Source organism: Suillus subaureus (genome assembly GCF_016647635.1).
Source record: "Suillus subaureus strain MN1 chromosome Unknown BJ212scaffold_30, whole genome shotgun sequence".
In the NCBI taxonomy this organism is placed as follows: domain Eukaryota; kingdom Fungi; phylum Basidiomycota; class Agaricomycetes; order Boletales; family Suillaceae; genus Suillus; species Suillus subaureus.
The window spans coordinates 446,840-466,080 of record NW_024538586.1 but is presented as its reverse complement, the minus strand read 5'-3'; the positions used below and the strand labels follow the sequence as shown (position 1 = coordinate 466,080).

The following is a 19,241-nucleotide window of genomic DNA, read 5'->3' as shown; positions in this document are numbered from 1 at the left end:
CATGTCAATCATTTTTGAGACATCAAATAATGCAACTAGATCGATGAGTGGTGTGATATGCTGAATGTAGGATGCTATTCTGTGCTGGAGTTTTACACTTTCCTCCCTGTCTCCTTCTCAAACTCTGAAATTTCCTTCTTTACCCTCTCAACGACCTCATCTGGTGTACTACTCTGCCCAAACGCTTCTACGAACTGCCCATTTGGATCCATGAGGTAGACGTATATGGAGTGATCGACGAGGTAGTCACCCTTGGGATCTGCGTTAGGCGGAGTGGAGAAGTAGACGCGGTAGGCTTTGCATGTGGTCTTCACGGTCGCATAGTCACCTGTGAGACCGATGATATGAGGGTGAAAGTCTGTGAGATATGTCTTCATTTGAGAGATAGAGTCGCGTGCAGGGTCAACGGAGATGAATACGGGGCGGAAGATGGTCCCATAATCCTTCTCTGTATTTGATGTGGTGAATGCGTGCCACGGTTGAAATAATCGATGAACACGAACCTAGAGACGTCAAGACTGAGCCAATCTTGTCTAATTCAGCAGGACATATGTCGGGACAGTTGGTAAACCCAAAGTAGACGAAGCTCCACTTCCCTAAGAGGTCTTTATCAGAGAAAGGCTTGTCTTCGTGAGTCGTTAGCGTGAATGGGCCACCGACATGTGGTCGTCCAATGCTTCGAGATTCGAGCTCCTTTTCTGTATGAAAAGTTTTTCTTGAAACACTTTAGGTGGAATGCAGAGAGGCACGTACGCCGTTGTTCGAGGAGTTTTTGCTTCTCATAATGGAAGTAGTAAAATAAACCAACGCCGGTTGCAACGAATAGAGCTGCAGCCTTTGGTGTAAAGACCTGGGATCAGATGCAAGAATGTGAACAGAGAATAACAGGTGAACTGAAGAAGCATACCCCGACAGCAGCTCTATCCCGTGCTCCCGACGTAAAACAACGTCTGCCATGTGCCGTTGCCTTGTTAGGGCGCGTGCACATAGATTGACGCTGGCATTGAATGCTACGACCTGGCAAACAGGGCCGCAGTGACCTGAAATACGTGGATGAGAGCTTGGACATTTTCAGGTCGAAGTTCCAAAAGCAGTCGAGCTTGACAATCGCATCTTCTCAACATCTCTACAGGCTATCTCTGCATCGCTACAATTTACAAATAATTGGATTTTCGCTTGCACACGGTTAATGCTGACGGGACCCGGGTGCTCTCAAATTAAACATGCCGCATCAGCGTCCTGCGTGCGCAGGCTGAAGCGCTGAAGGCCGCCGATAAAGCTTCAACTTGTTACATAATAAATGTATGACTTAGGTCAAACCACGTACAATGCGGTTCGCTACTCTAGCATATGTTACATTGGCAGCTGCCGCAACGCTGCAACCAGTCACTTCCAGCAACATCGAGAAAAGCGCACGTTCCTCCGAGTCCAATAAAACCATCATCGAGGAAGGTAGGTCGCACTCTTATCTTACGACGAACATCGAGTTTAATCTAGCAAAAGGATGGGGAACGGTGAAATGTGAGTACGGACTACTCGCTTTTCAATTGTTTCCTGACGTCAGAAATGATCGACAGCACTGTTTGACAATCCCTCGAAAATCACAGATGCGATACACGGTCAATTTGGTTACCTACTCATTCATGAGGCGCTGCTTACAACCTAACAGAAGGATTTGATTCTTTGTCTACTTCAGTACACACGTGGTGCGATTCGCATTTTCCGGACACGGGAGAGTCTTTTTGGGACAAAATCATGGAGCTCGGTCCAAACGTTAAGGAGTATGCGGACGAACTCTTTCATCACGCCGTGGAGTTGTATCCGTCCGAGAAGCTCACAGAGTTCAGGGAGTCTATGGTCAATGTCACTGCTACTGTCACTGTACTACACCAAGTCTGCAGCGGAGCCGCAGAGGACAGTGGCGCTTCTCTTAACTCCGTAATAGAAGAACATGGAGATATCTTCGTTGTCCTATTCAAAGAGCTGATGGAGATGTTCCCGCCACCCGAGGAGGCTCCCGGTCACGACAACCGTACAATCATGGTCAACACGGCCCTTGACCGCATCGAGGAAGGTTTTAAACAGGTTGCCACCAAGCTCGGAGTCAGCGAAGAACTATTGAAAAGTCACTCTGATTCTCTCAAGTTCGTTGTTCAGCATGTTGTCGTAACCACAGGCACGTCATGAGCATCTGACCGTTCCGGAACATTGACGACATTATATTACATGATGCAGGAGACCTTGTTGAACAGCATCCCGACATTGCCAACACCCTCTTAATCATTGCGGTTGCAGAGCTGTTGCCCTTATTGTTGCCTGAGATCAGCGTATTACTTGAGGGATGGTTTCTTCGCCCACTTCTCCGCAAGTTTGGATTTGGACCGCAAGGACCGATCAAAGGTATGTTTTTGTATATTGTTGCGGTGCTGAGCAGTACATCATTGTGACGTTTTAGGTGGAATTGCTGCGTGGTTGCAACGTTGGATATTTGGTGCCACCATCCGAGAGGGTAGCTGGTTTGCGGTGCTCCAGCACCTAGCCATGATTGGTACAAAGCTTTAAGTGTCTTTGAAGTTTTCAAGTTTCAGCAGTGGTTTGTTTCATGACATCGAAACCCTCGGGGTCTGTTTTATGTTTGTACTTTAGAGACGATTTTTTGATACCTCAAGTGTATTCCCGATTTCCCGTTGTAAATATGCTTGCCTACGAGCATGATGTCTTCATGAAATCAAGCCTAGTGCTGAGCACTTGGACCCAGCTGAGCAGTCCGTGACCTTCCCTCTTTGCAATGAATCGTGTGGCTGACTCTGCTTTAGCGCACATATAGGGCCCATATGCTGTAGGTTGTTTGAATCACATGACTCGTAGCATGCCTTAGCGTAGCGTGGTTGGCAGTTGCCGCCTTAACCAGTGAAAATCGTTTACTGTTCGAATATCTAGTGCCGTCGCACGTGTTAGGTTTTCAACCTCGTACTCAAAAAGATGGGCCTGATACTAGGTACTGGATTCATATATGCTCGGTCATTTCGACGTCGATAGAACGAAAGGTATGAACTTCAATCATCGAGGAAACATAAATTCAGCAGAAGCTACATTAAATATGTAGCCAGAACACAACTAGTATAAGGCTATAACCGTCATGTCTTATATTAGGTCAAGTAGATACTGCAGATTAGCACCAGCTAGTATCGTATCATGAGGTAGAGGGATCATTACTTATAATAGAGAAATATCTAAGTAGGATACGGGTTATCCTGCAGACCCTGATAAATCAAAATGAGTGGCACATCTACTACTATGCAGATGAAGGGAGGGGCGCTGGTGGCGGGTAAAGGTTAGTGGACATATTAGCAGCTACATCGTAAAGATCGAGACCCGTACCCCCCAACTGTGAGGGTAGATAGCCTTGAGTGAGCGTTTTCTGGAGCGATGATTACCGACGTGTGATCACGCGGCAAATAGTTGCTCGATGACTACATCGCCCCGTGTCTGAATATAAACAGGGTGCTCAAAGAGTTGGCTAACGCGTCGGGGGTTTGGGTGTCACGAAAACATGAGTGGGGCGGGCAGCTGCCGCCCGACTCAGATACAACATGAGATAACTGAGGCAGCCAGAACAGCCGATCGACCCATAGCAGTGCTCGTGCTAGGTTGTGAGAGCAGTCCGATGCAGACGGCTGTAGTGACCCTTCGCCAAGCGTGCCGTGCGAGAGAATCGGATTAGAGTGCTTGGAAGGAATGGTCACATGCTGTAAGGAGGCTGAGCGCTGACCTGTTCATGTGTCTTGATAGCGATAAAAGCAGATTGATGACATCTCTGTTCAGCATTGGGCTGGAAAGACGGAACCGGCGAAATTGCGGATATTTTATTCCGGTATCTAACCAATACTGTCGTTGTGATGTAGAAGGAACAAGCGAGTGGCGTATCTTGTCAGAACGCGGGACCACCGACCAGACAGTGATCGGGAGGATGCCGGAATAGAACATGCTGTGCTTACTCTGCGGCCTCCATTCCCTTTCAGTCACGGTCAGGAGCTCGCCGTATTATTGATGGGCTTGGGTGACATCGATGCTAAAGTGAGACTTAGTACCGGTACTACCTGTTTAGACGCACACGACGGCTTGCTGCAGACCTAAGATACTGCTCGTGTGACTATTGCAAGATTGCACACACTGGCATTGATAAACTTGTATGGGCCAGATTAGCTCGCAACCAAAAAACCAATGCATATCTTGATAGAGACCTGAGAAAAAAATAGTCGGGATGAGAATTCTGGGACCTGCCACCCCTTACGGAGTGGGACATCAAGTCAATGTTGCGCCTTCCATTGCAAGAGAGATTACCAACATTATTTTACTGTACTATGTCGTTGGAAGTAAACTAAGGCATTGCGAAGGCGGCATTCAGAGCAGGGACTCTTGGTCGATGATTCAATATTGAATATTGAGGACTCCTGCAATGACCCCAAATGGATGGCTTTGCCTAAAATGGACTCAATACGGGAAGTTGGCATGCAAAGCATCGCCCACAACTTCAATACGTGCTTGTCGGGTCGGTTAAAGAGGCGCAACAACATTAGATTAGTTGCCGTGGTAGGTGCCCGTCGGGACCTTGGCGGTGTACCAAACGCTCAGGTGTTTCGCCACAGAAGTTTGAAAAAAGGGGGATGATTGCTTGCGACGTAATCATAATGGCTAAGAGTTATGCCATGCCGGCTGCAGTGACCACAAAGAATGATCAGAATCTGCTCACGGCTGCCAGGTTGTGGCAGTGGCGCTGACTGCAGAACAAGGTCGCACGACCGCAGACATAATGCAGTCCGTTGAGTTACTGTTAATTTTGGAAGTCGCCTGAAGGCTGAAATATCCATAACTGAGAAAGTAGGCAATGGCTCTTGGCCCGCGCCCTTTGGCGTTTGTTACATGCCAGTACTTGAGATGACAATGATGTGGCAGCAGGACTGAAAACCACTTGTCACCGGCATTTCTGAGCTATGGGAACATTCAAATGTTGTCGACGTGGAAGGCAAGCAATTGAAACCCCGCGCATAACCCAATAATATGGGGAAGATCACGGCGCTCAGGTACATACTCTTTATTTGCCACATTAGGGTGATGTCAACTACATCAGTTCATGTATATCTTGATCGATCACATGCCCAGTGACAGTCGGACATGGGCTACTCCGAGCGCGCGCGTAGCCACGCAGTGGATATGACACATCGAATCATCAGTAAATCAATGAGTCCTCGATATTGTAGCCGCACGAACTGTGCAGAACGCTACCTTCCCAGTATAGTTCACGTCTGGAGAGATCTTGTTCTTGACCTCTGGCATGCTCGAATGGGATATCGGCAAGAGCGCTGTTGCACGGCTCGTCGGATTGGCAAGGGGGTAACTGTGGCCCAGGTCTTCAGTGATCTACGGACTCTGACACAGCTTTGTTTTGTTGTGAATATTGTTTCATTACTAAATACCCTACGTCAACCCTTTCACTTCTCTGAGACCGAACGCACTGGACCTAAGTTATTCACTTTGATATTTGTGGACTCGTACCTGTCGTCCCAGTAGGTCTTTTCTCAACAATAAAATGAGTGTTCTTAACTGCTGGCTTCAAAGGATCAGGCCCAGGACATTCGTCAAACCGGTTGCGCATGTTGGGGAACTGGGTTCGTAGGTCAAGTTTTCAGGTCCACCAGTACTCTGGCTTTCCTTATTAATTGTTTGTTTATCGATGATGGCCTTCCTTGCAAGGTTGCCAAAATTATAACAGGTATATTTACTAAACATTGTTCAATCAAGATCTAAACCTCCCTCAGCTATCGTGGGAGGCATTCCCTGGTGATGGTCATAGATCGGACACAAACGATCCCATTCATCTGTAAAACCGTTCAGCAATAGAAGTACAGATTCTTCACGTATGACCTACATGGCACGGGGCTCACATGTACACCAGTATCTGAGGGACTTTCCGCCATTACCACGGCAAAACCGCTGGATTTGAAGAATTAGGTATTTCGTTCACGGGAAGATTTACACACGTACTCATTAAGGTGCCAGTCAATGTGACTGTTGGTTCAGAGTCAGTATCCTTCTTGACAGCTCGATAAAAATGATGTCGTACCAATGCAAGAACCAGGGGCCAGAATTGTCGGTCACCCATCGAATCACCATTTGTTGCCCAGCGCTCCCAGCGCTGACCACATCGCGACGAACAGGGTTCGCGTAGTTGAAAGTACTGCTGCCCGCGCTCTGTACGACATCAAATGTATGCTAATGATCATGAGTACCAGCCAAACATGCCCTCGAAGTCACGGCGAACTTACCCCATGAAGGTGTATAGGATGCTGGTACAATAAATATCAGTCGAATAAATATCGAATGAAAGGAAGAGACGTACAGGTCCACCTGGACCGGTTATTGCCATCGTCAACTCTACCACTTTGTTGGCCTCGAGAACGTACACACTCCCCTTTGGAAGTAGCTGAGAAGGGTCTTGAGCTCCACTAAGAATTTGCAGTAGAACAGGAATGGTGGGGGATTGGAATGTGACATTATTAACATAGAATGTCAGGTTAGTGACGGTAACCTCGAGGTTGAGGTTGATATCTGCCTTCCCATACTCGGGAATGCCAGGAGCACCGGGATTGATTAGAGCATGCAAGTTTGTCTCTTGCAATGGGTTCGTGGACGTAGTATTGACCGTAGTCGGGTCAGCCTTTGGGGCGCCTTTGTAGCGTAGGATAGCAGAGTTCATTCCGTTGTCGTAGGTCGCATTCGCTGTATCAGGAAGACTGCGCATCCAGTAGTTATCTACTGGCTGGTCGGTTACTAGCACCACAGAGTAGCGCTGAGCCGCAAAAATCTGGAGCTGATCTACCACCAAAGGTTCTGTCAGCACTCCATCCGCTTCGATAACAGTCAAGTTGTGGCCATCGATAGAGAACAGGACATTGGAGTCGCATGACATTTGAACCAGGCGTAAGCGATATCGCCTTTCCGGTCTGACATTAATCACAGCGAGCTCAGACTCGGGACCGCCAGCATAGCGACCGAGTCCATTGATGAGCATAGACTGGGCAACAGGTATCTTGTCACGTAATTGGGGGGCTACAGTATGATACCTAGTGATCCTGATTTAATCGGGCATATCATCCATGATCGTATAACTCACCAGTCGGCAAGCGTGATCACGGTACTTGCTGGAAACACATCATGGTTAGATGGTTCGTATGAACCAATTTCTCGCTCACCATCGTCGATATCGTACATGTATGCCAAAGGGTCTTGAGGATCATAAATTACCAGGGCTCCCCTGAGACCATCGCACTGTTCCATAGGTCAGTCATCTGCTGCGTATGCAAGGCTCGGGTGATACGTGCATATTGAACAGAATAATGACTGTGGTACCAGAAAGTGCCCGCCTGGTTCGAGGCGGAGAAAGAATGCAAAAATGAGTGGTTCGGCGTGATGGGGCATTGTGTAACGAAGGCCGTCCCATCGGCATAGTTCGTCCCATTCTGGGAGATACCATGCCAGTGCTGTCGTGGACAAGGTCAATTTTAACAACATTGATAATTTGACACTACTTACGACAGTGGTAAGCTCGAACATCGAGTCGTCCTTGAGTTTGTTAACTACCTCAATGTCAAAGTGATCACCCTATTGTGAGGTCAGCACTGCCCAACAAGGAGCTCAACAAAAAGTTCACCTTCTGGGCTGTAATTAAAGGTCCAGGAAATGTGCCATCAACAAGAGTTGCTCTGCCGAAGATCAGAAGTGAGCGTTGAGTGCCGTGATAATAGACTCACGAGCGTTGGAAGCCATCGGGAGCGATGACTCTATTACCTATGGTTAATCTGGTTTTGGGGCCATCTACAGCGGGCTGAGACAGTGGGTAGGACTGTGAGCGAGATACTACAGATGCAGCATTAGTTGATGAGATGAGGGAAATGATTAGAAAAAGAATAAACATCGCGATCATTCACGATAGGTGGTAATACTGTTGTTAGCGAGAGTAGTGGAAGTAAAAAAAATTATATCCTGCAGCTTTTATCTTGCAGCAGTAGAGTGTTTCTGTCAGTACATTTCGACTTATTGGCGTGTGATTGCACCGCAAGGTATCACACAGCGCCCCGGTCTCAGCAGTGTACTTCTCCGGGAGTTAGCAACGATCTGTCAATGCGTTCAAGAATGATGACATACCGCAAAACCATGACTCGGGCACAATCCAAAATAACTCAGACGGCAAAACGGCCAACCGACTCCACGTAATGTTAGAATGCCACCACAGCGCGAATCAGCTCTTCATGCACAGGAAAAGAAAAATGACAATCACTAGTGGTGTCCCTTCGTCAAGTACAGCGGCTAGGCGATAGTATCGGACTAGCAATTGCGAGACAGATATGGTCACACGTTATTCCTAGCACTAGTGGAGCGGGGCATCCAACTAAACCTAGACAAACAAGGCAGAGCAGAGCAGAGCAGGTGCAAGCGAGTGTTGCGGATCAGCAGGAGACTCGGCAAAGCCCGAGATCACGTCAGTACATACATGTGTAGCGCACGGCAGCAGTAGCACTCAGACATCAGCATCGTCCTCGTTCCTCCTCTTCAGAGAGCAGTGCAGGCCGGTCGACCAGTCACGTCAGTGAACCGGCGAGTTTTGTTGGCGATTATGCTGATTGTGGTGCATTTACATGGACATATATTGCTTTATATTCCAATGTGACGAAATCCTTTTCTATATGTTACGATATATAACGATATGACAATATCTTCTTCTCACCGGTATTCTGATGTATGTGCTCGTAGCATGTCAGGACTTTGGCAGTGCCGACTGTGTACTGGGCGCTTAGCTGCCTGCACAGAATTCTGAAGATGCAGTGGCTGCCAGTACCAAATACACGACCGCAGATAGGCAGATAGGGAAGTTAGTTTATACGGGGATGAAATCCAAGAGGTCGGAGTCGTTGCGGTGAGACGCAGTCACGATGGCCTGGATCGTGTTCAAAGTCAGGCAGCTACCCAAAAATATCAAATCTCGATTCACACCTTGGTGGTTTATAATTACTTAATATTGTCTGCAAACTTCCTACTAGTACGGAGGAAAGAGATGTTAGGCGGATGAGCTGCCATTTTAGTAGTTCGAGAAATAAATGACGTAGTTTCCCGGAGTTTCCCGGCACCACAGAGTGTTACCGTAGTTCTTCCCTTTTGACCTATCGTCGACGCCCAGCTCGGCATATGCTGCACATATCTTCACTCCTTATCCTTATCGTTCCTTGCACCCACACGCAACTCCATTTCGTAGAACCTTCATCACTCGATATATCGTCGTTGGCACATATCTGTATATATGATATATAATTTTGGCGCATCTGGTCACGTCGCATAAGAGCCGGCGCATGGTCGAACTCGTAAGCAGGTTTCCCGCCTTCCCAGCGGCTCCACCTGCTTGGCACTTGCGTCCGACCCCGAGTTAGCGCTCGGACCAACATAACACAATTAGATCGTGTCACCGACTCTAGCAGAGCCAGACGAGGAATAAACTGCGCATAAATGTCCAAAAATAACACCCCGTCGAAAGCTCAACTGGCCATCACCGCGGCCGCAGAAAATCCGAACGGACACACCTAGTGGTTCGACCGGAACCTTGACTGGCACGCAGATGACCGCACGGAGGTTACCGTTAAACGAATTGTTCGGGTGGACCGAGTCTTACGCAACGATCCTATCACTAGTCCCAATTGTGACCAATGCACCCTCAAAGCTGCAGCGCATGGCATCTACTAGTAAATGGGCTGCTGCCAACTGTGATGACGAGAACACTTTCATCTCTCCTGACTCGATTGAAGCATACCTCGATGCTCCATGTGTCTCAAGAACCGAGAGATCCTCGCTGCGGGCGGAGTTCTTCAACATTGGGGGAGTGCTCGTGCTACTTGGCCTCGACTGGCCCAAATGTTTCTTGATTTTTTGTTTGCACCTGACATGTAGGCTTACGAGTGGTATTGGCGGCAACCTAATACTCTGTAGCTTCTTCAGTTGATGCTGAACGAGCCTTCTCTGGTGGTTGTCTACAAAAGTTTGGGTTCGAACCGAGGTCCAGAATCGAGCAGCAGCAGCACATCGCCAGATATCAAAACCAACAAACTCATTCACGCTATGACTTGGCAGCAGGATAATCACATTCGCAGCATTACAAAGGTGCTACATAAGAGTGGAAAAAATTAATAGAAAAAAGATATGTTGAAGTAAAGTTGAAGGCCTGGTAAAGGGGCGTAAGTCGCCGAAAGAAGCTAAGTTAAAGTTGAAATAAATTACAAGGGTGCAAGTCGCCGAACTGCGGACAATTAATCGGAAGGAAGTCGTGTAAGATGGTAGTTGTTCACGTACCAATGTTTGCAGCAGTCCGAAGTGGATAGAAGGGTCAAATCGGCCATGAATGGTCTCGGGTCATGATGGAGTTGAAGTGAAGGGTGCAATTCGCCGAACTGCAGGTGACGTATCAAAGCAGATTGTATAGTATAGTAGTCGTTCACATACCAGTATTTGCAGCAAGCCATAGTGGGTCGAAGGGGCAAAGTAGGCTACGAACGGTCTCGAGAGGCATGAGAGGTTGCGAGGCTCGTGAAGTCAGCGGACCATGAAACGCTTGCATGTCATGCGGCTGTGCGACTCGTTACAAAAGGCCGCAGCAGGAAGAACGCATTGGGGCGGACCTCTGTGGATCGTCACGCGGGGCATACAACACGCAAGGTGATAGGGATGTTGACAAGTCGCAAAGGTCAGGAGAGTTGGTGAAGAATCTTGATGAGGTCGTGAAGTGTCATGAGAAGTCGTAAAAGGTCGTTAAAGTCGTTAAATCGTGAAAAGTCGTCAAAGTCATAAAAGTCATTAAGGTCGTAAAGTGGGTCGGAACAAGCAGTCAAAGGTTTTCACAGAATGTCAACGGTCGTGGAGACCGGTCGTGTGTGCCTTGTTGTTCTGCGAGTCGCTACGAGGGTAGTAGACATGTGATGTCATGGGGAGCCATGGTCGGGGAATGACAGTGATAGTGAACGTCGCAAGTCAAAGTGAGCCACTGTTATCCGGGTGGAACATGAACGCCCGGAAACAAGAGCCACCATGCATGGTAACGAAGAATATTGCACCTGACGTGTAGGAAATGTTACCAGGTGCTGCATGCCAGCAGCAAAGGGGGGATGGAATACCGAGCGTGGAATAAGACATCGTGCGATGGCAACCTGCGCAACGGGGGAAGAGAAGGATGGTATCCGCGACCAGCAGGAGTGTGCAAGAAAACGTCGTGAGCTTATAGGGGCCACAGGCGTTTGAAACCATGCAAGGGCGACGGAAGGCAAGGGTGGGCTAGGAGATCATGCGGTGCTGAACTGCGGCGCAGAAGAAGAGGGTGATGCCCACGACCAGCCGAAGTGGTACAAGAAGTGTGGTAAGCTCGTAAAGAGCCACGAGCATTTGCAACGCAAGGCGACAGAAGGCAAGGGTGGGCTGAGACATCGTGCGGTGCTTAACTGCGACGCGAAGAGGAAGAAAATATCCGCGACCAACCGAAGTGGCGTAAGTGAGTGTGGTAAGCCCGTAAAGAGCCTCAAGCATTTTAATCCACGCAAGGACCACAGAAGGAAGGCAATGGTTGAGATTTCATGGGGTGCTGAAATGCGAATTGAGACGAGCCTGCAACGACCAGAAATTACTGGAGTCTTGCGAGAGATTATCGCAAGGCCGTGGAAATCTCACGCACGATGTTGTCGTCATAAAGGAAGCCCATTATGTTTTGTGGAGGCCGTAAAGGTGGCCCTGAACAACCAGGGCAGAAAATGCGAGGAATCATGTACATCGGTATGGCGTTTGGATCGTGCTGCAAAACGAAATTGCCAACTGCAAATGATTGGAGCTGCGCAAGAAATTATGGGTAAGTCATAGAAGGCGCAATAACTAGGAAACTTTACAAAGATGATGGCACGAGGACGTTTTCGGATACGTTGGAGTGCTGCAAAATGAACTGACGACTGCAAGAATAAACTGCCAAGAACTAGAGCGCGAAAGGGTGGTAAGTATAGTGGAAAGGGCGAGAATTCAGAAAGCCTTACAAGGGTGCTGACGCAAGTGCGCGGGGAATATGATAGAATACTGCAAACAATCGGAGAGACGATGAGCAATATAGAAACGAACCAGGAGTTAGAGATCTTACAAGAATTAAGGATAGAGGAACTTCGTGATGCTGCAAAATGACAGACAAGAACAAAAAATAAATGGGGGTACCACCAAGTTACCCAGGAATGTTGAAGGTTGAAGGTGAAGAGAGAAAAAACAAGACAGGACCAAAGGGGAAGACCGAGAAGTAGAAAGAATGAGAGTATGGGGTTTTGTCGTTTTCTGTATGATATCGAGACTGAGGTGCAAATAGAAACCGATACGATGCAAGTTCGAGAAAATCTGCTGCTGGAAAGATGATAGAATGGAATCTGTGTTGGAAGTAATGTCGCATCAGGATTGAAACTGGGAGGTGAAGGTTGACAGTGGACGTGTGGAAGTCCAGCGATCGAGATGTGATCTTGATGCACCGCCCTGTCAATCCAGTTCCGAAAGGACTCCTCGTCCTTGATACAAGACTCTAGGTGGCATTGCTATTGAATCGAAGATCAAGGTCGAGCTGCGAGAATTCCTTAGACGCGAGATTGGCATTATTCGGGATCCCAGACCAGTGTTCGTCGGTGAACGGAATACAACTCTCAATGAAACCCTGCGTTCGTGGCCCACCGTTAGTGATATCGATACACGAGTGTGCGTCAATCAGGTAGCCGGATTGAGTCGGGGTGGCGGGGGTGACAAAGAAGCATCCGGCGGGTGAGCGACGGTGGTTAGAACCAGGCAGGAAGGGGATGGTGGGATCTGTCATCGGAGCAATGATGACTACCTCATCGTCTGTAGTCTATATCCGAGACGGACACCAGGGAGGGAGTCGAGCCGTAATCGTCAACAGATCCATCTTCAGTTTCCGACAACGATGACTTCGAGTCGGACGAGGTAAACCTAGGGTAATTCTCATTGTCGCAATCGTCGTCGCGGTCGAAGTCGACAATTGGATACTTGTCATCCACGGAAAGTCGCAAGTCCTCATTGACAAACCGAAGGAGGTCGAAGCCATCGTTGTTGACTTCTAGGATTGAATCGTGGATGGGCTGTTGGTGGTCATCAGTCTGTTCGTCGAGAAGTCGGATAAGGTCGAGAATCGCGGACTCTGAGATACCACCAGAGATATGGTTTATAGATGTTTCCAATTCGTCCGTGGAGAGCTGGTGAAGGTCCGATGTAAGCTCCTCATTGGCACTGTACTCATCCTGTTTGGAAATGGAGCTTAGCACGCGGCCCTCGAAAAAACCTTGAAAGATGTCCTTTTCGTCGGCTAGGGAGCATGGACAGTCGGGCGGTGGAAAAAGTTGCTCGTTGCAGCCATTTAGCTTCAGATGCGGGTCGACATCCTCTTGGACGGCAAAAGAACAAGTCTCGTCCTCGAGGAAGTCCAAGTAGTCCCATGTTGGAGAAGTGTGTTTCCTCGCTGGATGAGTATCGTCGCATTCCTCGTCACAGCTGAAGCTATTGTAAAATTCGACTTCCTCATCGATAGACCGCAAAAGATCGTCCATGAGGCGGGAATTGATATCTTGATAGTCCTCCTGCTCTGCTCCGAAGACATGCGTTTCAGCAAGAGAACGGTGATATCGCAAAGGGATGCCACTTTCTGCGCTAAGAGCATCAGCGTACTTGCTGAAATCCACTTGGCCATGGCGACGGGCAATGGGCGCGACGGGGGACATGTCGAATGCTTGAAGAACGATATCTGAGGGAGGATCGAGCTTACTCGCGAGTGCGCTAGCCAAGTCGGACATTTCGACAAGACCATGTCGGCGGTCATCAGGGGAACGTAGTACAGCAGGAAGGGTCGGAGGAAAGGGTAGAGAACCCGGTAGAGTAAGGAAGGCACCGCCCCGAAGCGTTGTACCAACAACTGAGATGTCAAAGTTGTACGATCGAGCAGGCCACTCGCACGCAACGACAGTCATATGATACTCGCAAGTGATTTCGGGGACGTCTACGTGTGGTTCGACGGTCCCCGACAGCAGGGAACTATGAAGAGTTGCCTCTACCGATTCTGAAGAGTAAACTGAGATATCGTCATCGGATTCTTCATGCTGGGGTCCATCTTCTTTCTTGTCGAACAGACCCAAAGGGCGCTGGAAAGACTATATAAGTACCGCGGTCAGCCACCAATGTCGAAAAGAGGCCGGATTACGCACCAAGGGATCGACGAAATTCTCGTCGGCGACGGTTATAGCGATAGTAGGGACTGGAAGCTACGGGTAAAATAAAAATGGTTAATGATGGTGATGATACGAGACTATGTTACATACCTTAACTCCACACTCGTAATCCGCCTCCGTAACGTCTACCTCCCCCAACTGGCCATCACGCAGTTGATCCTCACTTATTTGGCTGGTCACTGCAGTACCGGTTTGGACCATGGGAATCTGGAAGCATACGATGTCAGCCTCATTTGGAGCCATGACGACAGGAGATCAGCCGCATACCACGTCAACGTTGCATGTGCCAGAGGCAACATGCTTGACCAGTTGGCTACTTCCCAACTGGAGCACTGAACAATCGCAGGTCAGAGATGTATCGTATGGTGTGTCGGACGGTGAGCAAAGCACTGAGTCATCGCGGGGCAAAATGACTGGTAGTACAAGGCCGGGCAGCTTGGGCTTGGACATAGTGTCTTTGTGACGACGACGGTAGAAATATCCCACCACGGAAACGATAGCGACTGCGAAGCACACGAGGCCACCTTTCCAAAGATCATAGGTAACGACGGTCGTGCTAGTGGGCGAAATGGTTGAAGGAGTGACAAAAGGCCCCGAGAGGGTGGTGGTTGAATGCACTGCGGAAAGCAACATGAGAGTAGATGTGGGGGCCATAGTAAAGCAAGAAGATGATGGCAAGATGAAAGCAGTACACTGGGCGTTCAAAAGATGCGGAGGCGCATATAAACTAACAAGAATTCGGAGGCTGACAGTACTGCTAGCACTGTCAACCACTGTCAGCCATCATTGCATCGTTATCATATACATACTTCGTCATGGCGTGTCTATCACAACCTGACATCACCGCGTATATGGGTGATATGGATGACTTGCTGGATGTACCAGTAATCGAATTCATGTCATGACACTCTTCATTGCTACCGAACTGACAACGATATTGTCAATGATGGAACGCTCTCGATCCAGGTTCCCTTGCACCTCTTTCAAAGCTGACTCTGAGTCCAATTTATAATGCTGGAAAGGAGATAAGATTCTTCATATCGCACCGATCTGTTGCTACATACCTTTTTGATAATCGACCAATCCGTCATTTGACTCAGCACTTGAAAAGGAACCATACGCCCTTGGATGATGTCGCACATGCGACGCTGTAATTCAGGGGTATTTGAGACGTCCACGCGGACAACAATGAGTTTGGTCGACTCATCCGATACCCCGTATCGTCGGATGGCTTCAGTGATCTAAAGACATTTTTAATGAAAATCAACCAATTATCGAGTAGATAGTTACACGTACATTATTGGTGGGGTTCAGTGCCCATAGTATCTCTGAGTGGACAGTTTTAGTCCGAAGTTGGCCCTGCGCCTCTGACAAGAGTGCCTGGTAAATTGCTGTCTGAAGGTGAAGTGGGCTTGATATCTGGGACACGTTGTCAGCAACAATTCATCAGGACCGGAGTAGATATTCCTACCAGCCGTGCGTCAATGAAGGCGAAGTTGACAGCTTTACGTTCAGTGTTCCCATCAACACCAAGATTTCTAGCGGCCTGAACAATACGAGACCTGATAGCAGCAGCATTTGTCACATCATCGAATAAAGCGACATGAACGACCGCATGATTGAACTGAGAGTAGTAGTATGTCTCCATCGATCATGGCAGTGAGCAAGAACCAAATAATACATACTTATCTTGCATTGCCATCGTAAGCGCTCACCACGACTTCGTTTTCAACTGCCATCATCAAGTCATACATATTTTACGTTCTTGACTTAGGACTACTATTAGTGGTCTGGAGTCCATGCTGGCATGCGATTCATCATGATACCTTCACCATTGTCGCTTTTCACAACATGGTTCGTGCTTCAAGCCGCTGCCGCCCCGGCGGCAGGCTCACAGGTCCTGACTCCTCAAGATTTCAAGCAGACAATCGCAGATGGTGTTTGGTGCGTCCTTTTCATAAGGCACCTTATTTTTTTTTCAACAAGGAGAGTAGGTTCATCGAACATTTTTCCCCATATTGTCGGCATTGTCGTAACTTTGAACCAACATGGAACCGTGTAGTAGACAAATTTGAGAAACAACCTGATCTAGGGATACATCTGGCGCAGGTGAATTGCGCGTTGAATGGAGGTGAGCGAGCCCTCTTAGTTTCCCGGGCCACTGACAGACCTTCTCAATTGTGGAAGACTTGTGCACCGAGAATGGTGTTACAGGATACCCTCAAATGAACCTCTACAGGAACGGGCAGTTTGTAGAGACCTTCACTAAAGATCGCGACTTCGATATCCTTGTAGACTTCCTTCTTCCGCATGCTGAACCTACCGCAAATTCCTTGTCATCCTCAACTGCGGTTGAGCAGGAGGAAATGGCGGCCGAGATCGTTCCTGTAAACGAGAATTCGGTAGTTCAGGTATCACAAGCGGAATCCAACCCTTTAGGAGAGGTGATATCCTTAACTAGTGAGACATTCGACAACTTTGTGGCCCAGGCGCCTACATTCGTCAAGTTCTTTGCGCCGTGGTACGCGTCGATTATAGACCAAAATTTGCTTTAACAATCGTTCATTAGGTGCGGACACTGCAAGAAACTTGCTCCCGTGTGGATACAGGTTGCTCGTCGAATGCAGCACAAGCTCAATATTGCGCAAGTCAATTGTGATGAGTTTAAGTCGCTATGCACGAAGCAAGGGGTCACAGGTTATCCTATGCTGTTCTACTACTCTCATGGCGCAAAGACAGAATACTCAGGAAGTAGAAAATATGAGCCACTCGTGGCTTTCGCTGACAAGGCAGCATCTCCGTAAGGAAACCCCTTCCAGAGTCGTAGGGCGCTTTTTGATGTCTGCTACAGGACCATGCAACCAATAAGTGCTCACGATCTTGACAAAGTTGTTCATGAACATCCTGTTGCGTATGTCCTCCTACTTTCTTCATCAGATGAACATGTTGTTGTACGTACACCGCATTATGCGCCTTGTTTGGTACTGACGATGTTTCAGAGTGAGGTCGCTAAGGACTCTCAATTGCTCCTCGGGTCGCCCCCGGTATTTGTATCATCCTCCAAGGAACTCTTTACTCGCTACGAGATCCCAACGACAGAATCCTGGGCCATCCTGGCATTCAAAGATAATGACCCAAAGGAACCCACCTCAATTTTTAACTCGTCCATTCCTGACACACTTAGTACTTGGCTCTTTGCCAACCGCCTTCCAACTTCCCTCGAGCTCTCACGTGATGTGTTTCAACAGGTAATGAATGCTCCACACAACCCACTCGTTGTGATCGCTGCAACGCCTAACGACGTCCAAAATGATGTATCATTGAAGTTGAACGATATCGCAAAGAAGTGGCGCCTGCGCAAGAGCTATGTTGGCAGACAAGACGTTGTATTCACGTGGATGGATGCTGATCAATGGGGAAGTTGGATGAAGAGTATGTACGGTGTGAAGGTTAATGACCAGCCGAAGGTGGTGGTTGCTGATCATAATGTAAGTAAATTGTAATTCCTGTTCTTTTCATGCACCATAGCTAATAATTGGATAGCGCCTGGTCTACTGGGATAGGGATACTACTGGGCAGCCCATTCAGCTAAACGCAGTCAGCATATTCTCTGCTATTGAAGGAGTTTACAGCAACAAGATACGTTCCAAGCACTCAGAGAATATCCTGGAGCGCCTTCTTCGGGTATGCGTCACTACTAAGTCATTATCAACTCCCTCACTTACAACTCCATACACAAAGGTCTTCAACTCAAGTCTCACAAACACCGAGGGTTTCATTATCGCGCATCCATACATGGCCGTCCTGCTGATTCTTGGATTTTTAGCGGCGGTCGTTATGGCGATCAAAAAACTTTTGGATGACGATACAGATCTGCAGCCTGGACATAGGTACATCAAGGGTGGTCGTCTAGATTGATTTATGGACACTTTTCTTAAACTCAATTGTGAATTACCAGGAGGGAGTCGGCGTGATTGTCGGTAGGCCAGATCGCAAGGCCAGAAATCGAAGCACCAAAACACCCTAGTTTTGGGTTATCCCTTCGTCATCCCATAAGTTACGGCATTATATACACATGATACATGCGTGCTTATTTTCGGAAGTGACAGTACCTCTCGAGTAACACCTGATTCGTAATGCACAACGCACTTCAGATCTTCAGAGCTCACAACTCTACATAAATTTCATTCGGAACAGCTGGAGAACAAGTATTAGCATATACTCAGTAAGCCTACCGAATCACAATTTAAAATCGACACTGGAGCCTTCCCGAGATGAAACATTGTGCAAGTGTACAGTGCACAACAGATAGAATAGTCTGACCTGGACTTAGATATTAACAAAGAAGTTTCATGTTCAGTCTCGGATGGTGAAGGTTGGATTGTCAGCCTACCAGAGCATTTCCTGAAATCCCGGATGCATGCCCTACCAAAGTTATCCAAGCATTTTATCGGAAAACATGGCGCTACATGGACACTTATAGGTGCGCATCTTAACACTATAGTTCGCGTCTAGCCTCTCAGTGTTTGTGCCCATGCAGGAAGGGCCTTAATGCTAAGCAAGCTGAGTATGCTGTGAAGAAATACCGCTCTCATCACAAAGTCGGTGCAGGAATCATGATGGATATTGCTATAATGGATAACTCCAAATAAGTACATGTATTTCATACACTCGCAATGGTCCAGCGGAAGCCGCAAACATGCTTTTTCTTTGCTGCGACCAGTGGCGAGGAGGAGCCTGGAGCGGTTGCTAAAAAAGGAAGGTGGCAGTGTTAGTGGCGTGGGAAGTCCCAATATGAGATCGTCATTTTTTCAAATCTAAGAATTTTAACAAAGTAACCAGATAGGATTGTAGCTAGGTTCAAACGGAGGCGATTCCACTACTTTATGTGTAAAT

General features: G+C 47.9%; 7 protein-coding genes across 7 annotated transcripts; 3 read left to right on the top strand and 4 right to left on the bottom strand.

Moving 5' to 3' along the window:
* Positions 1–92: 92 nt before the first annotated feature.
* Positions 93–988, bottom strand: BJ212DRAFT_1483921 (h-sco1; the record flags this gene model as incomplete). The annotated part of the gene is made up of 4 exons (XM_041340701.1): positions 93–448; positions 504–698; positions 754–850; positions 908–988. The coding sequence occupies 4 exons, from the start codon at positions 986–988 to the stop codon at positions 93–95; spliced, it is 729 nt and encodes a 242-aa protein (XP_041189924.1).
* Positions 989–1,625: 637 nt separating this feature from the next.
* On the top strand, positions 1,626–2,998 carry BJ212DRAFT_564175 (uncharacterized protein). The gene is made up of 4 exons (XM_041343527.1): positions 1,626–2,176; positions 2,236–2,400; positions 2,456–2,765; positions 2,817–2,998. Exons 1-3 carry the CDS (start codon positions 1,756–1,758, stop codon positions 2,560–2,562), a joined length of 693 nt encoding a protein of 230 aa, XP_041189923.1. The 5' UTR covers positions 1,626–1,755; the 3' UTR covers positions 2,563–2,765; positions 2,817–2,998.
* A 2,621-nt stretch (positions 2,999–5,619) lies between these two features.
* BJ212DRAFT_1525248 (laccase 1) lies at positions 5,620–7,975 on the bottom strand (the record flags this gene model as incomplete). Its single annotated transcript, XM_041341728.1, has 12 exons — positions 5,620–5,879; positions 5,930–5,994; positions 6,046–6,069; positions 6,125–6,273; positions 6,327–6,347; positions 6,401–7,124; positions 7,175–7,202; positions 7,254–7,329; positions 7,392–7,541; positions 7,594–7,662; positions 7,712–7,763; positions 7,812–7,975. The coding sequence occupies 12 exons, from the start codon at positions 7,973–7,975 to the stop codon at positions 5,794–5,796; spliced, it is 1,608 nt and encodes a 535-aa protein (XP_041189922.1). The 3' UTR covers positions 5,620–5,793.
* Positions 7,976–11,184: 3,209 nt separating this feature from the next.
* Positions 11,185–12,255, top strand: BJ212DRAFT_1302136 (uncharacterized protein; the record flags this gene model as incomplete). Its single annotated transcript, XM_041333222.1, has 3 exons — positions 11,185–11,291; positions 11,349–11,935; positions 12,188–12,255. The coding sequence occupies 3 exons, from the start codon at positions 11,185–11,187 to the stop codon at positions 12,253–12,255; spliced, it is 762 nt and encodes a 253-aa protein (XP_041189921.1).
* Positions 12,256–12,941: 686 nt separating this feature from the next.
* Positions 12,942–14,999, bottom strand: BJ212DRAFT_1483918 (uncharacterized protein; the record flags this gene model as incomplete). Its single annotated transcript, XM_041340700.1, has 4 exons — positions 12,942–14,267; positions 14,322–14,378; positions 14,436–14,552; positions 14,613–14,999. The coding sequence occupies 4 exons, from the start codon at positions 14,997–14,999 to the stop codon at positions 12,942–12,944; spliced, it is 1,887 nt and encodes a 628-aa protein (XP_041189920.1).
* A 31-nt stretch (positions 15,000–15,030) lies between these two features.
* BJ212DRAFT_1579275 (CGI-121-domain-containing protein) lies at positions 15,031–16,035 on the bottom strand. The gene is made up of 5 exons (XM_041342239.1): positions 15,817–16,035; positions 15,642–15,764; positions 15,410–15,586; positions 15,155–15,359; positions 15,031–15,099 (listed from the first exon to the last, which is right to left on the bottom strand). The coding sequence occupies exons 1-4, from the start codon at positions 15,991–15,993 to the stop codon at positions 15,240–15,242; spliced, it is 597 nt and encodes a 198-aa protein (XP_041189919.1). The 5' UTR covers positions 15,994–16,035; the 3' UTR covers positions 15,031–15,099; positions 15,155–15,239.
* BJ212DRAFT_1375902 (thioredoxin-like protein) lies at positions 16,030–18,782 on the top strand. Its single transcript, XM_041336470.1, has 10 exons — positions 16,030–16,289; positions 16,340–16,476; positions 16,533–16,866; positions 16,915–17,145; positions 17,197–17,296; positions 17,345–17,833; positions 17,889–18,029; positions 18,087–18,246; positions 18,304–18,401; positions 18,455–18,782. Exons 1-9 carry the CDS (start codon positions 16,153–16,155, stop codon positions 18,327–18,329), a joined length of 1,755 nt encoding a protein of 584 aa, XP_041189918.1. The 5' UTR covers positions 16,030–16,152; the 3' UTR covers positions 18,330–18,401; positions 18,455–18,782.
* Positions 18,783–19,241: the final 459 nt, after the last annotated feature.